This window comes from Aquarana catesbeiana, linkage group LG04, assembly GCF_042186555.1.
Source record: "Aquarana catesbeiana isolate 2022-GZ linkage group LG04, ASM4218655v1, whole genome shotgun sequence".
NCBI lineage: Eukaryota > Metazoa > Chordata > Amphibia > Anura > Ranidae > Aquarana > Aquarana catesbeiana.
The window spans coordinates 527,040,362-527,060,461 of NC_133327.1; the positions used below are offsets into that span (position 1 = coordinate 527,040,362).

A 20,100-nucleotide genomic window follows, 5' to 3' on the forward strand; every position below is an offset into this window, starting at 1 on the left:
TCTTGCAAGAATTTTACATTACAAGGATAGAGAAGCAGTGCTGAGACATGCTCGAGAGAAGGCAAATGTTCTCCACAATGGTGTCCGGGTATCCTTCTACCCGGACTTCTCGGCAGAAGTCCAGAGGCGCAGAGCTAAATTCACTGACGTGAAACGCAGATTGAGACTTTTGCAACTCCCATACACTATGCTATATCCAGCGAAACTTCGGATTGTGGTGAGAGGCCAAGCACAATTCTTTGAATCCGCTAAGGACGCTTCAGTCTGGTTGGATAGAAATGAGCAGGCACTGAAACGGCAGGCTTCACAAGACGAAGACTGAAAGGACTGAACCGGCTACTTGCAGAGAGCTGGGATACTAGAAAATGTTACTCTGTTCCTTTTTTCTAGATGGGCAACCAGAATATACCCTATCCTCTATTTCCAGTGTTGACAGATGTTCCTTGGCTGGGGGACTGAATATTCCTAAGCAGTGCAATGAGAGCGAATTGGACTAAAAGTTGAATTTACGAATGATCATTTTCAGTAAAAAAGAGCGATGGAATGTCGCACACGTTGCTAAAGTTGCCATGTTGGCAGAATGTGCAGTTTATAGCACAAGAGAGTTTTCTTTTTCACCACCCCCCACTGAAGCGGGGAAGATCCTAGCAATAAGAGTTACAAGCAGAACGAATGATACCTCAACAGGACACGAATTCATCAAACCTACGGCAAACCTAGCAGAACTTCGCTACAGAAATGGATCCACTACCGTGCACAGGTGCACACAAAGTACGGGTCAATACTACTCACCTACAAGCAGACATGGCGGACATCCCATTAGTATCCTGGAACGTTAGGGGACTACACTCCCCATTGAAGCGCACCATGATTCGCATGTGTTTGAAGAAGTACATCCCCGGAATTCTCTGCTACCAGGAGACCCACTTGACGGCGGACACTGTGAGCTTCCTGGGATACTCCTGGGTAGGAAAGGCCTATCACTCCACGCACACCTCCTATTCTAGGGGGGTGAGCGTGTTGATCCATGGCAACCTGGACTTTGAAGAAATCGCAAATGAAATTGATAGTGAAGGTCGTTATGTTTTTCTCCATTGCAGGTTGGGTACACTGACTTGTGTGCTGGCGGTGGTATATATTCCTCCCCCCTTCACGGCGGCGGTGCTTAGGTCTCTGTTGACATTTATGGATGGCAGGCCTGAAGCACCGCTGTTGGTAACGGGGGACTTTAATTGCTGCTTAAATCCAGTTGAAGATAGACACCCAGGACCCGGAGCCTCTGCCCTCTCCAGGGCTACCCCCCTGGCGCGGTTGTTGCAAGAGGTGGGCTGGGTGGATGTCTGGAGACATAGGAACCCAGGAGTTAGACAATTTACATGTTTTTCCAAAACCCATGGTTGTTTATCTAGAATTGACCTGGGGGTGTGCAGCTTAAACATGCTCCCGTTTGTTTCTGATGTGATGCATAGGCCCCGCAGTGTATCAGATCACTCACCAGTGGTTATACGGCTTATAATTGCCCCAATAATTACATTACCTAAAGCCCCTTGGAAATTCAATGCTTTTTGGTTGAAACTATTCCGCTCACACGAGGGGATAGTTGGGAGCATGTGTGAGTTTTTCCACACCCAGGATCCAAATGAATCGATGATTGGGCAATGGGATGCCTTTAAGGCATATTTGAGGGGTGTGTTAATTGCTGAAATGAATAAGGTTAAACAAGACTCTTCAGCACTTAAAAATGAACTTGAAACTAGAGTACAAGAGATGGAACAAGTATATGTCACGGATCCTTCTGATTCGACCAAGGAGGCATGGCAGGCGGCTCTTTCTGCATATCGCCAACTGCTGTCCTCATCGGCCGACAAGAAGAGATTCTTTGCTAAGCAGGCGTTTTTTGAGGAGGGCGAGAAAACAGGCCGCATACTGGCGAGAATCGCAAATTCATACCAGAAGTCCCCAACTATAGGAGCTATTAGGACTAAGGAGGGTAACATAGTTAACACGCCTGAAAAGGTGCTGCAGGAACTAAACGCGTTTTATGAAGATTTGTATAAGCCGGGTACATCTTATACATCTGAGGAGTTAGAACAATACTTAGGACAGATAGATTTCCCTAGATTAAACAAAGATCAGAGAGGGCTCTTGGAGAATCCCCTTACAGTGGAAGAACTACAGGAGGCGGTTGGATCTTTTCCTAACTGCAAAGCGCCCGGGGAAGACGGAATTCCCATAGAAATATATAAACAGTATCCTACTGAGTTACTACCCCAGTTGCTTAAAGTCTTTAATAGAGCTCGGGAGGAAGGCCGCCTACCAGGATCAATGTCAAAGGCCAATATCATTTTGTTACTCAAACCTGGTAAGGATCCGGTAGATCCAGGGGCGTACCGCCCGATTTCCCTGCTACAGAGTGACGTGAAAATATTAGCGAAAGCTCTGGCCATTAGATTAAATGGAGTTATTACTTCAATTGTCCATGGAGACCAAGCCGGTTTCATGCCGAATAAATCGACGGCAGTTAATTTGAGAAGACTATTCCTTAATATGCAATCCAAGGCAGACAATATGGGTTCCAGGGCCTTGCTGTCACTGGATGCCACTAAGGCATTTGACAGCATAGACTGGAATTATCTGTGGTCGGTCTTACAGAGTTTTGGATTTGGCCCCCAGTTTGTTTCTTGGATTAGGCTCCTCTATAGTCGACCGGAGGCCGCTGTGAGGGTTTCCGGCTATCTTTCCCCAAGCTTCGTGCTGAGGAGGGGTACGAGACAGGGATGTCCCCTGTCTCCTCTCCTCTTCGCGTTGGCTATTGAACCATTGGCGATCGGGATCAGGGCAAATCGGAGCATTACAGGCTTCTGTTACGGTGACATGCAGGAAAAAATTATGTTGTACGCCGATGACACCATGCTCCTACTCGGTGACACCGGCCCCTCCTTTCAGGAGGCCATGTCGACCATATCTAAATTCGGGAAGTTCTCTGGCCTGCATATAAATTGGTCAAAGTCTGCCCTTCTTTTATTAGATGGAGATGAATCACAGGAGGTGTGCTCTACTTGTCCCATCCCGATTGCCACTACCTTCAAATACTTGGGGATCCAAATCACGTCCCAGCCCCGGGACTTCATACATTTAAATATATTTCCACTCCTACAGCGCTTCAGAGACAAAATTAAGACCTGGAACTCTCTCTTAATGTCAGTAGCAGGTAGAGTAAACCTAGTGAAGATGATTCTCATGCCACAGCTACTTTATTTTCTACACAATACCCCTATGGTTATCCCCTTAAAAATATTTCACATAGTAAATGCCATTTTCCGAACCCTTATTTGGAAAAATGGACCCGCCCGGATCAAATTAGAACATCTACAGAGACCCAAGGACTGTGGTGGATTGGCATTGCCCAACCCATGGCTGTACTATCTGGCCTCTCAACTGCAGCATCTGATTGGTACATTTGTCCCGTCACAAAACTCATCCCACAGGCTAATGATTCACACAGTGGGTAAGGGACCGAATCACATGGCTTTAGAGGCGTTGGCCTTCACTAAACCACATAAAAAATACCCAACGTTCAGTCTGATTCAAAAGGTGTGGAATAAGACCAAATATCTCCAGAACGTAGATGGATATACGGAATATAGTCCTATTTGGCACAATGACACATATGGGGAACTAGCTAAACTACAATGCAGAGCTCTTTGGAAGCAGTTTGGAATCACTCATATAAAGCATATATTTAGGGAGGGTGTGCTGCGCACATTTTCTGATTTAAAAGAAGCGTATAATCTGCCAGCATCAATGTTATTTTACTATATGCAACTCAGACACGCAGTACAGACACAGGGCCGCTCTTCAGAGTGGCACTTATCGCCAACCCCGGTTTTCAACCTTCTGGGGGATGCTGGCTCATCTAAGGGATTTATCTCCCAATGCTATGCCATCCTGTTGCAATCCGTGATGAGACATCATCCCTTGAGGGTGAGGGAGAAGTGGGAGGCAGAGGTGGGACAGCTAGACGGGGATCAGTGGGAGGAGATCTTTCAGGCAGTGAACCAATGTTCACTTAATGTGTCACAAAAACTCACCCAACTATATATACTATTGAGAACATATTATACTCCGCACAGGTTACATTTAATGAACAGGCTGACGGAACCAACATTTACTAGATGTAAACGTGAACATGGTGACCTGATACACATGCTGTGGAGATGCCCCAAGTTACACATGTATTGGGCAGGAGTGGTGCAAAATATTAACTCAATCTTTAATGTGAGTCTTCCACAGGATCCTAGAGCGTGTCTCTTGGGTGCTTTGGAGGAATACGAATGGGAGGGACACAACAGAGAAGCTGTGCATAGAGTACTTTTTCAGGCCAGAAGGCTGATTATGACTCACTGGAAGTCCGATAGGTCCCCGACTGTCAAGGAGTGGACTGAAAGTATTAACGCGACTCTAAAAATGGAAAAGTTGATTTACCAACATAGAGGAAGCATGCCAAAATTTGAGAAAATATGGGGTCCATGGTTAGATGTACCGGGATTAGCACCTATGGAACTGGTATATGACAGGTTGTTAGGAATTAATGCCGGGTGAGACATGGATAGAGGTTAACTGTGATTGGAACAAGCTTTTAGCTGTTATATTGAGATTGTTACTTGGCTATTGGATTATGTGATGCATAAGAGGTACTGTGTAATCCTGTTTACAATGTTTGTAATGCTTTCCCTGCAAACTCAATAAAATCTTGTTGGATATAAAAAAAAAAAAAAAAAAAAGATATAAACTATATTAAAGTGTATAAGGGCTCTGGTTGGCAGAACATGGGCACAAGAGACCTATGTGAAATCTGAGAGGCACAGAAAAAAAAGGAGCACCAGGTCAAATACTGAGGTTTATTTTGTTGTAAAACATCATAAGAACAATCCAAAGTGTTTTGGGGGTTTAATGGCTCTTCTTATCAGGGCCTAAATTGCTGGCAAGATGGGCTGATAAGAATCCAAGGCTTGGATGAGTTAAAGTAGAACTAAAGGAAAAACCTTTTTTTAAATATTTTGAATAGTGTAAGGCAGGCTATACATTATTCAATTTTCTCTCCTTCAACCAAGAGATTGAAGGAAAAAAAATGCTTGGATCCCCAATTGGATCCCCATCAACACTGACTATTGATGGGGGAATCCGAATCCCTCCTGCAGCGCTATTGTGTTTTTCCAGCAGGGAACACGGGGAGTCTCACCCTTAGGCAGAATACAATGATCACTGGTTATCGCCACTGGCAGTAACTGGGTGAAAGAAAAAACAACAGGCTGGATCGACTTCAGTACAACCAGGCTGCTCATAGACGGATTGTAATTTGGCCGCGTTCTGCTGAACCATCCATTTATGGCCAGCCTAAGGGAGGCATATAACCCCTGTAGCCCAATGGGTAGATTTCCCTTCACTTCTCAAAGTAAGGGAATCCTTCGTTGTAAACAGAGTCATAAGATCTAGTGTCCCCATTAGAAGATGTCTCTGCTATTTCTGTTCTGGTGACAGCCCAAAATTTGGGATTTTCTTTCACTTTTGGTGATAACGATAAAAGGACAAATAGGGAAAGTGAATCTCCCTAACGGGGACAAAGACACCAATAAAAACCTGACAGGTGTTCTAATCAAACTCATCTCTTCAGGAAAGCCTATCACATCTCCAACTAATCTTTTACCACTTCCATCAGCTCATTCCCCACAGTTACATCCTTTTGTACCACCTGCCCCACCCTATTAGATTGTAAACGCTTCTGAGCAGGGACCTCTTAATCCTCTTTTATTTTATTGTATTATAACTGTATTGTCTCCCTTTTATTTTGTACAGCGCTGCGTAAACTGTTGGTGCTATATAAATCCTGTATAATAATAATAATAATCCCTCACCACGTTAACTCAAACTAAAACAAGAATTTTAGCTTTAGTTATACTTTAACATTATAAACATCAAAATCTGACTGGCAAACTTATTTTAATGTATATCTAAATCAAAAAACAGCTATTGCAGCTTACCAGTCCTAAGATGAGGTGGCTGCATTAGTTTCCCCTTTTCTGTCTTTTCTCTTTTATTTTCACCTGGTAATCCTGAAAATAAGGCCCCTTTCACACAGGTGGACCAATCAGGTTTGCCTGTCAATTTTTCAGGCGGACCGATTGGACCCTCCATTATCCTCTATGGAGGGGTTGATGTAAACGGACATGTGTGTGTTTACACCTGCCAACATCCAATCCAAGCCGATAAAAATAGATTGTTCACCATCTGTCTAGCGGATCAATTCTGTCTGGTGGTCCATTTACATCCGACTGCCCACAGAGGAGAGTTGGCTGTATCTGTGTCTGCGGAGCGGAGACGGACCAGCCATCCGCCTGCTCAGCGGGGATCAGCAGACAGATCCTAGCAGAGCCCGCCCCATGTGGAAGGGGCCTAATTCACTTCCACGTGGAGCCATAGTTGCCAACCAAACTGGACTTAAAAAATGTTTGTCTTTTATTGCAAAAGAAAGATAACATTGTTTTTGCTATCTGTCCAGCTCACGGGAAGTGATAAGAACATTGCATTTCTACCAAGTTCTTCATTTCCTGAAGTGACACTGCATTTCTACTTTACACAAATATATACAATTAATAATACTAAGAGCAGTTTAAAACTAAGTTAAATATGACTTATAAAAGTACTGAGTATGCCAACATAGTATCAATGTGCATAGAGGTTCACCTTAGCTAAATGTGAATTGATCCATTTTGTGAAGGTTCTCTTTTGTACTGCTTCTTGTTCATCTATGGAAGAAAAAGAACACTGAGTTAGTTCAGCAACTGACACAGTGTCAGTGAAGCACAGATTCAGCCTTAGAACGATGTTTCTGAAAATGTGCATTATCCAATACTTCATAAATGATTACACATAAAACATAGAATGGTGCTCTGTAAGAAAAAAAACAATTACTTTCCTGTATTATAAGTGTACTGTGTCATCTGGAATCACTATTTTTATGTGATCATATTTATTCCAGGTTCATAGTATATTAATTGTATACACAGAGCAGAATGGGAACTCTTTTTCTGGCTATGGCTGCATTTGATGGAGAATTTGTCAGATTTATACTTTAAATAATGAAAAACAGGCGCATGCACATGGTTGTATTGGGCCCTATAGCATAAAATGTGGCGGTATTTTGGAGCCCGGGAGCCACAGATGTTGGGCACAACCATCCGCACAAGTTAAATCACAGAAAACGACTGTAGGCAGGTATATGCTGGTATTTGCATAAACACCTGCATGCATACTGATGTACACCCCATGTTTACACTCATAGCTGCGTATACCTGCGTAGAGCTGTATCCTATAATTCATTTGTACAGGTGAAGGTATGCAACACCTATTACGCTCAGGTGCCAAAATATGGCATAGCATAAAATACATTTTATGCTATATGGCCCAATATGCACCTCTGTGCATGAGCCTGAAAGATCTGCTATTAAAGTTGTAGACATAAAAAAAAAAAAACTGATTAAAAGCTGTTATAGGTACTTTTTAGTGCCTCATGCACATGGTCATACAGAGGCCGTACAGCACGGCGAGTCTGCGTAATCACTTTCTGGGACCCACTGTTGCTACATACAGCTGCCTGTTAAGATGAATTAGATGTGTTTGTATGCAATTATGCCCTAGGGCTTGCATAGAACACCTGCGCGCACATGAACGCATGCACCGAACGAAGATAATGTTCATTCACAGCAAATGTGCATGCTTTACTTTGTATAGCTGGATATTCTAATTTATCTCAATGGGTGTCTGTACATGGCAGATGTGGATCCCAGGAAAGTGATTATGTAGGCTCTTCCTGCTGTACGGCCACTGTACAGCTGTGTGCATAAAGCCTAAATAAAATAAAAATACAAAACTGGCATAAGAGCCGCAACAAAAACATCATCATCATATGACATCATAGTCATCATATTGTATACTGTTTATCATGTTTATTAATAGATGTATTAGGGAGGAGAATGAACTGCCTGTTCTGAAATTAATATATCCAGTGTTAGCTGGTGCTCCTATTTGCATACCTCCAAACTTTCTGAGATGGAAATGAGGGACACCAATTAGCAAAAATATGTAGGCATAGGACACACCCCCCATCAGCCCTTAACCTCCCTGGCGGTATGATTATGTCAGATTTTAGGTGCTGAAAGCGGTACAATTATTTTGCATGGAAATTTGGTGTTTTATATTGTAGGCCTGTAATTCTTAACAATAACACACTTAAATCTGTCCAAACAAGAGTCTAGTAGATATCCCGGGTATGATGAAGTTTGAAACATAAAATCATAAATTATAATATAATAAATAAATATAAATAACTAAAAAAATATATATATAATAATAACAAAAAAAAATTTCCCCACGATTCACTATCGCTCAATTCTGCAAGTGTTCTAATTTACTATCACTGTTTTCTAGCTGGTCTAAAGCCACTTTTGACGTAAAGGGACACTTTTTGGTTGCTATGGACAATGTCAAGTTTCCAGGCAGAAAGAACAGTTTTTATAATATAAAACTGGATGCAGGCCACTGGAGAAACCACTAGGGACAAAAGGGATGTGGAATAATTTCATACAGTAATGTAATCTGTAAGATTACAGTATACTGTATGTATTGTGTGTTTCACTTTTTGAATTTGGCGCCGTTCTCCGTCCCCCTGCGTCGCAACGCTCGCAGGGAACGGAGCTTGGCTCCGCGATGAATCGAGCGCAGGACGAGCCGCTCACACTGCGGGGAGACAAGTGCTTTTTCTACTTCTATTCCTTTATATTGGCTTTTGGAGTTTACAAATGCAGCAATTTAGAAATTGCATGAAAAGTTTAACATGGTAAAACACTTTTTGATAAATACGTAGTGCATTTTATATACAACTACATAGATCAGACCAAAATGGAGGACAAATGAGCAGGAAAGAGGGACAGTTCCAAATGAGAGACAGTCCCTCGAAAACAGGGACAGTTGGGATCTATGCCATCTGTGTCACCCTGCCACACGCTCTCGCCTTTCATTTCCTTTTTTTCTTTTTGGGGGTGAGGGGGAAACTTAGGCAGGTCAGCTACTCTCTAAAGTAATTCCTGTACCACAGTGGAGCCCTTGGATTTTAGGACCAGGCCATACACTTTAGTCTGGTGGTTGTCAACTTAAAGGGGTCTTCAAGTGCAACCCAACATCAGCAAAGGGCCACATGTAATGTTCAAAATATGCAATGCTTGAGAGAACTGGCAGAACCTGCAGACATAATAGAGGAAACGAGGGTCAGAGATAATGGACATATTACATTTGTGGCTGGAGATATGCTGCAGAAGATAATATGAAAATGGAAACTTGTTGGAAACATGTTACATGAGGCTATTAGAGATCAATGAAATTGCCCCATCACAACGTGTTTGCTCTTTAGTAGAGTTGTTACCTTAGACATTTTTCAATCCAGGACAGGTTCACTTTAAATGGACACAGCCCTAAAAATTCTAATAGAATCTTAGCCATTGTTGGTTTCCTCTGATTTTTAAAACTGGTCATACATAGCAAAACATCTATAACGGATATGTTTGTATACTACAAATGAATCTCTCATCAGAGCAAGCTGTCAGTGATATATCTTTCCTTCCCTCGACAGGAAATAGATGCCGACATCCTTGTTGGTAAAATAAACCTGGCTTTACAGATCTCCCCACAACTTCACTTCCACATAGACGTTGTCTACAGCACTGGAATATTTTCCCTATGAAATATTTATAAGTCTTCCATGAAGAGAAATTAGTTGGTAAATAATTGATTTGTTCCCCATGAATTTCCTTTATAAGAAGAGATAGAAAGGAGAGATATACAATGTAATACTGAACAGGCTTCTGCAAACATGAGGCTGACCATAACACTTGATAGTGACAGGTCCTGAAAAACAGCCCTAAACATGTATGCTCCTTTCATGGGGATTTCAGCTTATGCTATATTGTTTTCAAAGCACATAAAAGATAATCTTATAGTGTATGTGTTGTTAATAAATTAAATTGTAATCAGGTAGGGGATTACACATCGGGGACCAGTTGGTTATTTAATCTAGAGCTTTGCAGCCAGTAACCTTAACCCCAGAGCAAGAGATGCTATTAAATTAAAAAACTTAGAAGCAGCCATAATGATTTACTGCTGGTTTGTGAGAGATATTATAATGAACAGTAAGGTGCTACAATTAAATCTACAGAACACATCACGTTTTTTTGCCCAGCTTGAGTTGCCTGTTAATAAACATCCAAGAAAAACATATACACCAAGACATAGATTCAAAAACACTGTCATTGAAAACTTGTATTCTGCAGGACTTGATACCTTTACCATTTTCATTTTTCAGTGGGAATAGAAAAAGCTCTAAAGATGAAATTGAAAACCTAATAGTATAATCTCTATAATACTCTAGCTACTGATAACTGATCTATAATGTCAAGTTACGTACATGCGTAGTACAATACCCACTCTCGCTTCAGCTCCGATCTACTAGGTCAGTGGTCTCCAAACTGTGACCCGGGGGCCAGATGTGGCCCTTTTAATGCCTTTCTCCGGCCCTTGGAACACCATTTCATCTACTGATACCAACAGTGGGGCACAATTCCCCCCACTGATACCAATAAAGGGGCACAATCCATCCCAATGATACCAATCATGGGGTCCAATTTCTCCCAATGACACCAATGATGGGCCCCAATTCCTCCCAATACTTCCAGCGCACTAATCCCAAAGCACATGTTCCTGTAGAAATGGCCGTGCATATAAGTGGGAGCTGAAGCAACCACCGGATGGAACCGTGTCAAATCAGAGCAAAAGAATGTCACCTGCACACTAAGACTCTCCAGAGTGGGTGCAAAGCTTTTAAGCAGCGATCACACTGTTACAGCAGATTGCAACGTTTCTGAACCACGCAGGATCCCTTCATCGGGCATGTGATGAGTGTGGTGGTGACATTCTTTTACAATTATTCCCAATGACACCAACAATGAAGTCTAATGATACCAATGATGGGGCACTATTCCTCCCAATGGCACCAATGATGGGATACTATTCCTCCCAATGACACCAAAGACAGGACATTGTTTTTTCCCACCGACATTGGGACCTTTTCTACGCCTAATGGCCACAGTCCGGCCCTCCTAATGTCTGAAGGACTGTAAACTGGCCCTTTGTTTCGAAAGTTTGGAGGCCCCTGTGCTAGGTGATCCTGAGCGGAAATATGCCACACCTCACGTCCCAGAAGGATGCAGGTCAGGACCATTCACAAAGCGAAGCACGGCTCGCACCATGCAGTGTGAGGCCAACTGTGAAGCCTCACACTGCATGGAAAATTATAGCCAACTTCCCTTAATAAACCAACATGCATGCCTTTAGTAAATCAGGGCTATAAAGCATGCTTCTGTATGAAGACTGCTCCTTCAAGACATAGACAGCATAGTTTTTAAAGTGGTCCTGAAGCACAATGGGGTATAAAAATAAACTTTTATGTAGTTGTCCTTGTGAACTAAGCACTGCTCTAACATATATAAATCTTGCCTGTCACTCATTCTATAACAATTTGCAACTGTGTGGAGTCATATCTTCTTCCTAACTATTACTCATATTTCACAGCGGGGTGGCCTCCTACATCTAGGCACATGGCAGGCTTACACAAGAAAGAATGAGGGTTTGTGGATCAGTTATTTCAGCACTAGACAGTAAACTGGTTATACATGGATAAACAGTGTACATGGTGGAAACTCCACTGGCAATTGTGGCGTTACTTTAAGGTTAGTTCGCCGTTATCAAAAACTGCCTATGCAGGTAAAAACAAACTGTGCAGCTTTGACTAAAGTTGTATATTGCCCTTGCTATAACTGTGGGAAGTTTATGTAAACCTATAAAAGAAACTCCCAGAGATGGCATCATTATGTCCTGCTTTGTTGCTAGAACGGATTATGCCATCTCTATGAATTTTTCAGACATGCTTTGGGTGGTATGTAAATGGCCTACACCTATAGCAAGGGCATTATTTAGCTTTGGTCAAAGCTGCACCGATTGTTTTTATCCACAGGCGACCCTTACCAGCGCAGGCAGTTTTTTCTTTTGGTAAAGGTGAACTAACCTTTTAACGGTGGCTGCATCTGATAGGATCAATTTTCCACTTGGCTTGGATGATTTTAAATTGATATTTGCTGAATTAGATGTTGTTTGTAGGGCCACCCATGGCTTAAATTTCAGCCAAATCAGCAGCAACCAGACAAAATTTAAGCCGTCTATGACTAGATTAACATACAGTAGAAGACACAACATGCTACACTCCAGTCAAGTGTGTTTGTTGACCTAAGTAATAAAAGCTGGCACTTTCATATAAGATGTGTCCTGACCTAATTTATATACCATTGTATTAATAAATAGTTTTTTGCACTTTCCTCCTACAGTGCAGCTTCACTTCCAACAAAAATAAGAGGATGGATAAACCTGTACAATAGCCGGTGACTGAAACAGCACAGAGTTCCAGTAGAGAAGGAAGTGCCCTTCTAACCTTGTGTATAAAGCTTTATCTCGCCCTGACGTCCCCAGAAGTGACTATTGATTTTCTTGCTGGCCTCAGTGCTCAGCCTAAATAATGGAGCGGTGGTAGTCAAGTGATTTTCCTTAGCCGTAATTCTTTATTGGAGAACAGAAAATTGGTTCGCTTGCTGAACAAAATAGTCATTGTTTTACATACCAATTCTTGTTAAAAACATTACATAACTGTCCTTGATGAAACAACTGCAGCCTTGTTTTGTGAGATGTTCAGCCAAAAAATTATATAAGAATCTATTTCATGAGCTATGGCTAAAACCCCATAACTCAATTTAAAGCTGAAATATGGCCAAAAAGGATTTTTTGGACATTTGCGCAATAAAACTAATTTTGCTCTGAAGATGTGTGCCTCGTCTGTGGCTGCTGCAGTGTCTGTGCCTCCTGCTGGGACCACAGGGCTAACTAAGTGTCCCAATGGGACTCATACTCCCCCACAACCCACCCCCTCCTTTCCATCTTGTATTGTCGTTATGGTTAATTGCTTTAATTGAATTTGTATAATAAAGGTGCAAAATCTTTCTGTTGGCTTGTGTCATTTATCATTCAGGCCTTGTGTTTTCCCTCCCCCTTTACATCCTGGTCACTGATAAGAGGTCACAGAAAACAGATATCACTGGAAGATCCTCTTTGCTCTGATCCTGGGCAGCCCTAAAATAAAGATGATTGCAAGCTAAAATTTGAATATGAAATAAAAGAGAAGGACCAAGGTTTTTTGACCATAATTCTCTTATGCAGACATCCCAACTTGCAAAAACTATTTTCAGGGAGGTGGCACTTTGCGCCCGCAATGCCCCCAGATCCCCCCCCCCCCCCCCACGGCAAAATATTTTTTAAATCAACTTTTCAATATTCTTTTACAGTGCTTTTGGGGAAGGGGATGGGGGGTGAGTGGTATGTGGCAGTGGACGGTGTCAGTCGTTTTTTTTATTTTTAATAATAATTTTTTTTACATTTTTAAAAAATGCTTTTTGGGGGGGGAGGGGGTTGGGGCAGTGGACAATGTTGGTAGGGCAGGGGAGAGTGGTGTCAGTTTTTTTTTTTTTTTTTACACTTTTTAATTCTTTTGAAATTTATTTACAAATTTTTTAAATTTTTTTGGGGGGCTTTGGTGAGATGTCAGGGGTCTAAACAGCCCCCTAACATCTCCCCTGTGAGACAGACAAAGGGACTGAGGACACATAATCCCCAGTCCCTTTCTCAGCACTAAAGATGAATGGACAGGAGACAGAGGCTCCTGTTCATTCATAAACTGAGCAGAGTAATCACAGTTTACTCTGCTCAGTTATCACAGGACACAGGAGCGATCTTGTTAACTGTGTCCAATTCCTGACAGTCCCCCCCCCCCGCAGCCAATGTTCTTGAACTTTATATAAGAAATGTAGCTGGCCAGTGACAGGTTCTCTTCATATTATACATAAAATGTTCTTCATGTCACTCCACATAAATAAAGCCTATGGGAGGGAGGGGACTGTTTCTTTTTACCTCAGCTTCTGCACTCAGCTCTTTTCCTTACTGAAAGTCAGAAAAGGACAGCATGAAGGTCCCTTCATCCACTGGGAACCCTGATATCAGTGAACATCTCCACTTCCGCGGCCGCCTCAGTACCGGGCTCCGTTGAGGTCTCCCTCCTCCCAGTTCCCGCCTATTTTCCTGCACAGTTTCCCACACAGGTTCTGCACTCCCCGCACACTCCCCCTTCTGTACATGACATGGCGCAGGCGCAGGCGTCCAAGCAGGCAATGTGGCACCAGTTTGCTGTATAATTGGAGAGGTCACTGCACATTTAACGTGACCCTCTATCAGGGGCGTTGGTAGGTCTGCAAAAGATCTGGGGCTAGAGCCCATAGCAGCGGTCACCAACCTTTGTGCATGCCTGCGGGGGGGGGGGGATGGTAAACAATTTTTCACGGGCGATGGCTGGTATTGGCGCTTCAATCATCATGGCACCATGGTTAATATGGTGTCTGTGATTGAAGTGCATTATTTCTATTGTTACATTCTAATATATAATGAAGTGGTTCAACTCACCATACTGCAGAATCAGTGGGAGCTCTAGGCGTGTCACTTGCTACATTTCCTGCCACCAGATGCAGCCTGTCACTTGCCACATCTCCTGTCACCAGATGCAGCGTGTTACTTGCCAACGTCACCTGCCACTAGATGTGGAAAGTCACTTGCCATGTCATCTGCCATCAGATGTGGATTGTCACTTGCCACTTTCACCTGGCAGCAGATGTGGATTGTCACTTGCCACGTCTCCTGCCACCATTTGCAGATTGTCACTTGCCACATCTCTTGCCTCCATTTGCAGATTGTCACTTGCCACATCTCCTGGCACCATTTGCAGATTGCCACATCTCCTGCCACCATTTGCAGATTGTCAATTGCTACGTCACCGGCTGCCTGATGTGGGTTGTCACTTACCAACTGATGTGGATTGTCACTTGCCATGCAAGCCAGTGCCACCAAATGTGCATTGACGCTGCATTGGTGGCAGGCTGACAGCACTGGTCCATTTAGTGAGAGCAGGAGAGCAGTGATGCCTGGCGGGCAGTGAGAGATGATGTCATCTCGCTGCTACCCGCTGCACCTCCGACTTTGAAGCAAGGGGGTCTGGCTGAAAAATGGAGCTCCACGATGACAGGAAGCACGTGCTGTGAGGGCAGAAGAGCGCTGATGTGTGGCGGACAGTGAGAAATAATGTCGCCACACCTTGCTCCCAAATTGAAGAGGCCCGGCTGTGAAGAGCACTGATGTGGAGCGGGCGGAGAGAGATGTCATCTCTGCTAGTCCACCCGCTCGCTTCTCTCCTCTCCTCCGCCTCTCTCATGCAGCCAGGCCTCCTGCCGCAGCAGTCGCAACCCGCTGGTTAGGCAGGGACCCTGCGGCAAGAGCCTCGGGGCTATGGGCCCCATATTTGGGACTATAGCCCCAATAGCCACCCCCGAACAATGCCCCTGCCCTCTATACTCATGTATTCAGACATCTTTGACAGTGCTCTTGAACACCGGCGGGAGAGGAGGGGGGCCAGCGGACAGGAGGGGCGGAGGAGAACATGGGGCTGGCAGTGAACGGGGGTGCAGAGAAGGGCACGGAGGAGGCTGAGGGAGGAGCACACAGGAAGAAACAGCTGGGAATGCTCGGTGCGGCGGGAAAGAGCTGTGAACGCCGATCTCCAGCGGCTTACAGCTAAAAATCTATACTAGGGAGATCGGCGTTCACAGCTGTTCCCCGCTGCACCGTGCATTCCCGGGAGATCATGAGGGTCTTGCGGGTGTGCAGGGTCAGAATCAGCTGACAGCAGGCAAAATGCTTTCTAATGGCAGATATCACAGAAGGATCCTGAAAATTTTGTCGGGATCCACCCAGATGCCTGATCAGCCGATCCTGCCCCCTCCCCAGACCTGCGCTCCAGTGAGCTTGGCACTGACAGTAAGCGCTCTCTGCTCAGAGCTGACCATGAGTAGAGTAATCAGCAGTCATGTGATTGTTTAGTTCTCGGGCTTAGAGCCAGTGGGGGACAGTTGCATCATCAGACCGATACTGCAGCAAGGAGGTGAGTATTATGCCTATTTGTTTACATACCTCAAACTTCTCCTTTAACCAATTGCTGACCGCCACACACAGATGTATTTCGGCATAATGGCACAGGCAGGCAAATGGTTGTACCTGTACGTCCCTTTGAATTTGACGCCTATCGGACGCGTGAGCGGGAGCGTGCCCGCGGGTCCCGGGAACTCGATGTTCACCGGCTGCCTGTGATTGCGGTGTGAAGAGGCAGAACGGGGAGATGCCTTTGTAAACAAAGACATGTGACATGACAGTTTAACCCCTTCCCTGCCAGGGTCATTTACACAGTAATCAGTGCATTTTTATAGCACCGATTGCTGTATAAATGACAATGGTCCCAAAATAGTGTCAAAAGTGTCCGATGTGTCCTCCATAATGTCGCAGTCACGATAAAAATCGCAGATCGCCGACATTACTAATAAAAAAAATGAATAATAAAAATGCCATAAATCTATCCCCTATTTTGTAGACGCTATAACTTTTGAGCAAACCAATCAATATATGCTTATTGCAATTTTTTTACCAAAAATATGTAGAAGAATACATATTGGCCTAAACTGAGAAAGAAATATGTCTTTTTAGATATTTTTGGGGGTTATTCATTATAGCAAAAAGTAAAAAATATTGTTTTTTTTTCAAAATTGTCGCTCTTTTTTTGTTTATAGTGCAAAAAATAAAAACCGCAGAGGTGATCAAATACCACAAAAAGAAAGCTCTATTTGTGGGAAAAAAATGGCGTAAATTTTGTTTGGGTACAACATCGCACGACCGCGCAATTGTCAGCTAAAGCGACGCAGTGCCGAATCACAAAAAATGCTCTGGTCAGGAAGGGGGTAAGATCTTCTGGGGCTGAAGTGGTTAAACAACTGATGGGATTGAAGTTTTTCCTTTATAGGTACCAACATGTGTATTTTACACCAGTTTGGATCTTCAATCAATCTGTGCCCTGGTTCTGACTTTATTGTGGTATTGTTGTCCACTTTTGTGGGTGGACTCTTTCATGGTGGTATCTGGTGGTTGATACAGTTATGGCTCTTTAGCACTTGCGGTGCCCTTTTTTCAGAAAGGCCTCTTTCACTCGACCATTTATCTGCATACACTGGTTTCCAGCGGCAAAATCAGTGGATTCTTGTGCCAGGTATGACAGGCGCAAGCGAATATAAACTAAGGACAGGCTGACAGTGGCTCAGCTTATATAAAATAATGACAGGCTGACAGCAGCCACTGCTGTTTGTATGTAGCCACACACTACGGGGTTACCTGCAGTTAGGGACAGATGTCTGAGCCTGTACAATGTCAACGGCAACCAAGCTCTGACATCTGTCCCTAACTGCAAGTAATCGTTGGTGTGTGGCTACATGAGAACAGCGGTGGCCACTGCCAGCCTGTCATGAGTTTATATAGGCTGTCATGTGAAGAAGGCCTTAAAGAGGAGCTCCAGGCTCCTTCAGAAAAAATTCAAAGTCAGCAGCTACAAATACTGTAGTTGCTGACTTTGAATATTAGGACACTTACCTGTTCACGAATCCAGCGGCGTCTTCCCCGAGCCGATTTTTCAAATGGCTCTCAGGTGCTGCCGCCATCTCGGCTAAGGAAAACCGGCAGTGAAGCCTTGCGGCTTCACAGCTGGTTCCCTACTGCGCATAAATGAAGCATCATGCGCTTTGTGAATGGCCCAGCGGTGGGGAAAGGATACGGGTGGACTGAAACCCGGACACATTATTCAGACCAGACTGTGGCTCTCCAAGTAACTAAGGAGCAGCAGCTAGGACTGTGCAACCGGTGCATCCCAATTGACATAAATAGGGTCGTCTGCATGGAGATGCACAGAACACTCTGTGCGGGCAAAAATGGACCTTGCACGGGCGTATGCTTAAGTACTACTATGTGAGATGAGGCCTTAGAAAAAAAAAAAAAAAGAAATGTTCTTATCTGTCTTGCATGGGCACAATTCATTCACATCTGAAGATGTCTTTCACAACAGACACTGACAATGATGTATGAAGACTCGTATACTTGCTATGAAATATACACTGTTGCAAATGTACAGCATGTGAATAATTTACAAAGAATGTGTTAATGTCAATTATGTACACATGACATAAATAACCGGCGCTATCTGAGGGCACCATGGAATCTTTAGCTGCCTCCCAGGAAGTTTAATCTGCACAAGAATTTATAAATACAACTTCAACCACAACAGCAGATCCCTTGTGGCAAACACCGTACAACTGAAAAAATACTATTATTGCAAAAGTTGCAAAAGAAAACAAAACAAAAGAAAAAAGCCAAAAAAATGAAAAGAAAAAAGAAAATTGTGTGGAATCGAGCTGCACAGCTCTTTGCAAATCTACCCCACTGTGTAATAACAAGTTTATGCATCCTACTTTAATTACTGACCACAGAAAATAACAGATATTCATTAGATAATAAAAACAATGATTAGTAGTATTAGGCTGACTTACCCCGGAGATACTGAAAAAATCCTGTAACTAAATTCACCGAAGTAACCTTCCGGGTACCAACTTCTCTGTACAAAGCCATACTAGCCCACCCCAATCTAGGAAGATCTCAGCTGCTCTGTGTCCCTTGTCGTTACAAAAAGCCATTAATCCCACAAAGCATGCTCCAGTGTATGATTCAGTTTTATCATATGAATCCCATCCACAGGGTTACTGGCAGGCGGCTGTTCTGTAATAGTGATCTCTGCTCCATCCCCTTCCACCATTGTGTCTTCCTGATGTGCAATTCCATCTTCCCAAAGGACAGCCAATCCGTTCGGAGGAATCAGTGATGTCAGCAACCTAGTTCATCTATCCTGAGCTCAGGACAGCCCAAGGAAAACAAGCTGTTACGCTGAAGCAAGCAATTTTCTGCACACATCAGATGATGCTGCTTGTAGTGTACGGAGGGGATGTCATAGGAGGTAAGAGCTATAGGTTTTCACTTTTCTCATTCCTACGCAAATCAATATAGCGCTATTCTGAATGACCCAATATATACATAGTAATATATATATAAATATATATGTATATATATAAAAAATATATATATATTGTATATTTTTTTTATATTTAAATATGTATATAAACATTTGTGTGTGTGTAAAAAAATTATATATATATATATATATATATATATATATATATATAATTATATATATATATATATATATATATATATATATATATATATATATATATATATATATATATATATATATAAAAAGTGGTCCATCGAGTCTGCCACATTTTTTTTTATACTATATATATTTATATTTCTGAATGACCCAAGGTTAGTTTACTGTTCAGATATATTTTATATATATATATACACATACACATATATATATATACATATATATACATATATATATATATATATATATATATATATATATATATATATATATATATATATATCGAGTCTGCCACATTTTTTTCTATTAATTTTGCATCTAAGTATAAATCTGTGTGTTGTCCTAAGCATGTTTGAATCCACTTAGCCCTAGTTCAAACCATAAATCCTCTATGAATCGCACATGAATTGCACTGCATTCCTGTGCAATTCACATGCAATTCAGTTAAGTGCGATTTGAGCCCATTCATTTTGCTCAAATCACACCGCATCACACCAAAGTAGCGCATCCAATACTTTTGGAAACGCCCTGCAACTGGATTTCATGGCAGTTTTGTCCCATGTGATCCAGTACAGGCAAACACACTGCGTTTGTGACCTGCATTTGGGGTGTCATTAACATTGCACTGACACCTGCTGCAGATCGCAAGGCCAGTGCGTTTTGAACGCGGTGCGGGAAAGGTGCACGGATTGTGATTTTCCTGAAATGCGTTCTAGTGTGAACCAGGGCTTTCTATTGACTGACTTACTACCTCT

General features: G+C 42.8%; 1 protein-coding gene across 1 annotated transcript in view; it reads right to left on the reverse strand.

Moving 5' to 3' along the window:
* Positions 1-18,950, reverse strand: part of SYNE1 (spectrin repeat containing nuclear envelope protein 1) — a 513,156-nt gene extending 494,206 nt beyond the window's left edge. Inside the window, 2 exon segments of the mRNA XM_073627830.1 lie at positions 6,745-6,806; positions 18,672-18,950. Of these exon segments, the coding sequence (XP_073483931.1) occupies positions 6,745-6,806; positions 18,672-18,750 (141 nt within the window). The 5' untranslated portion in view covers positions 18,751-18,950.
* Positions 18,951-20,100: the final 1,150 nt, after the last annotated feature.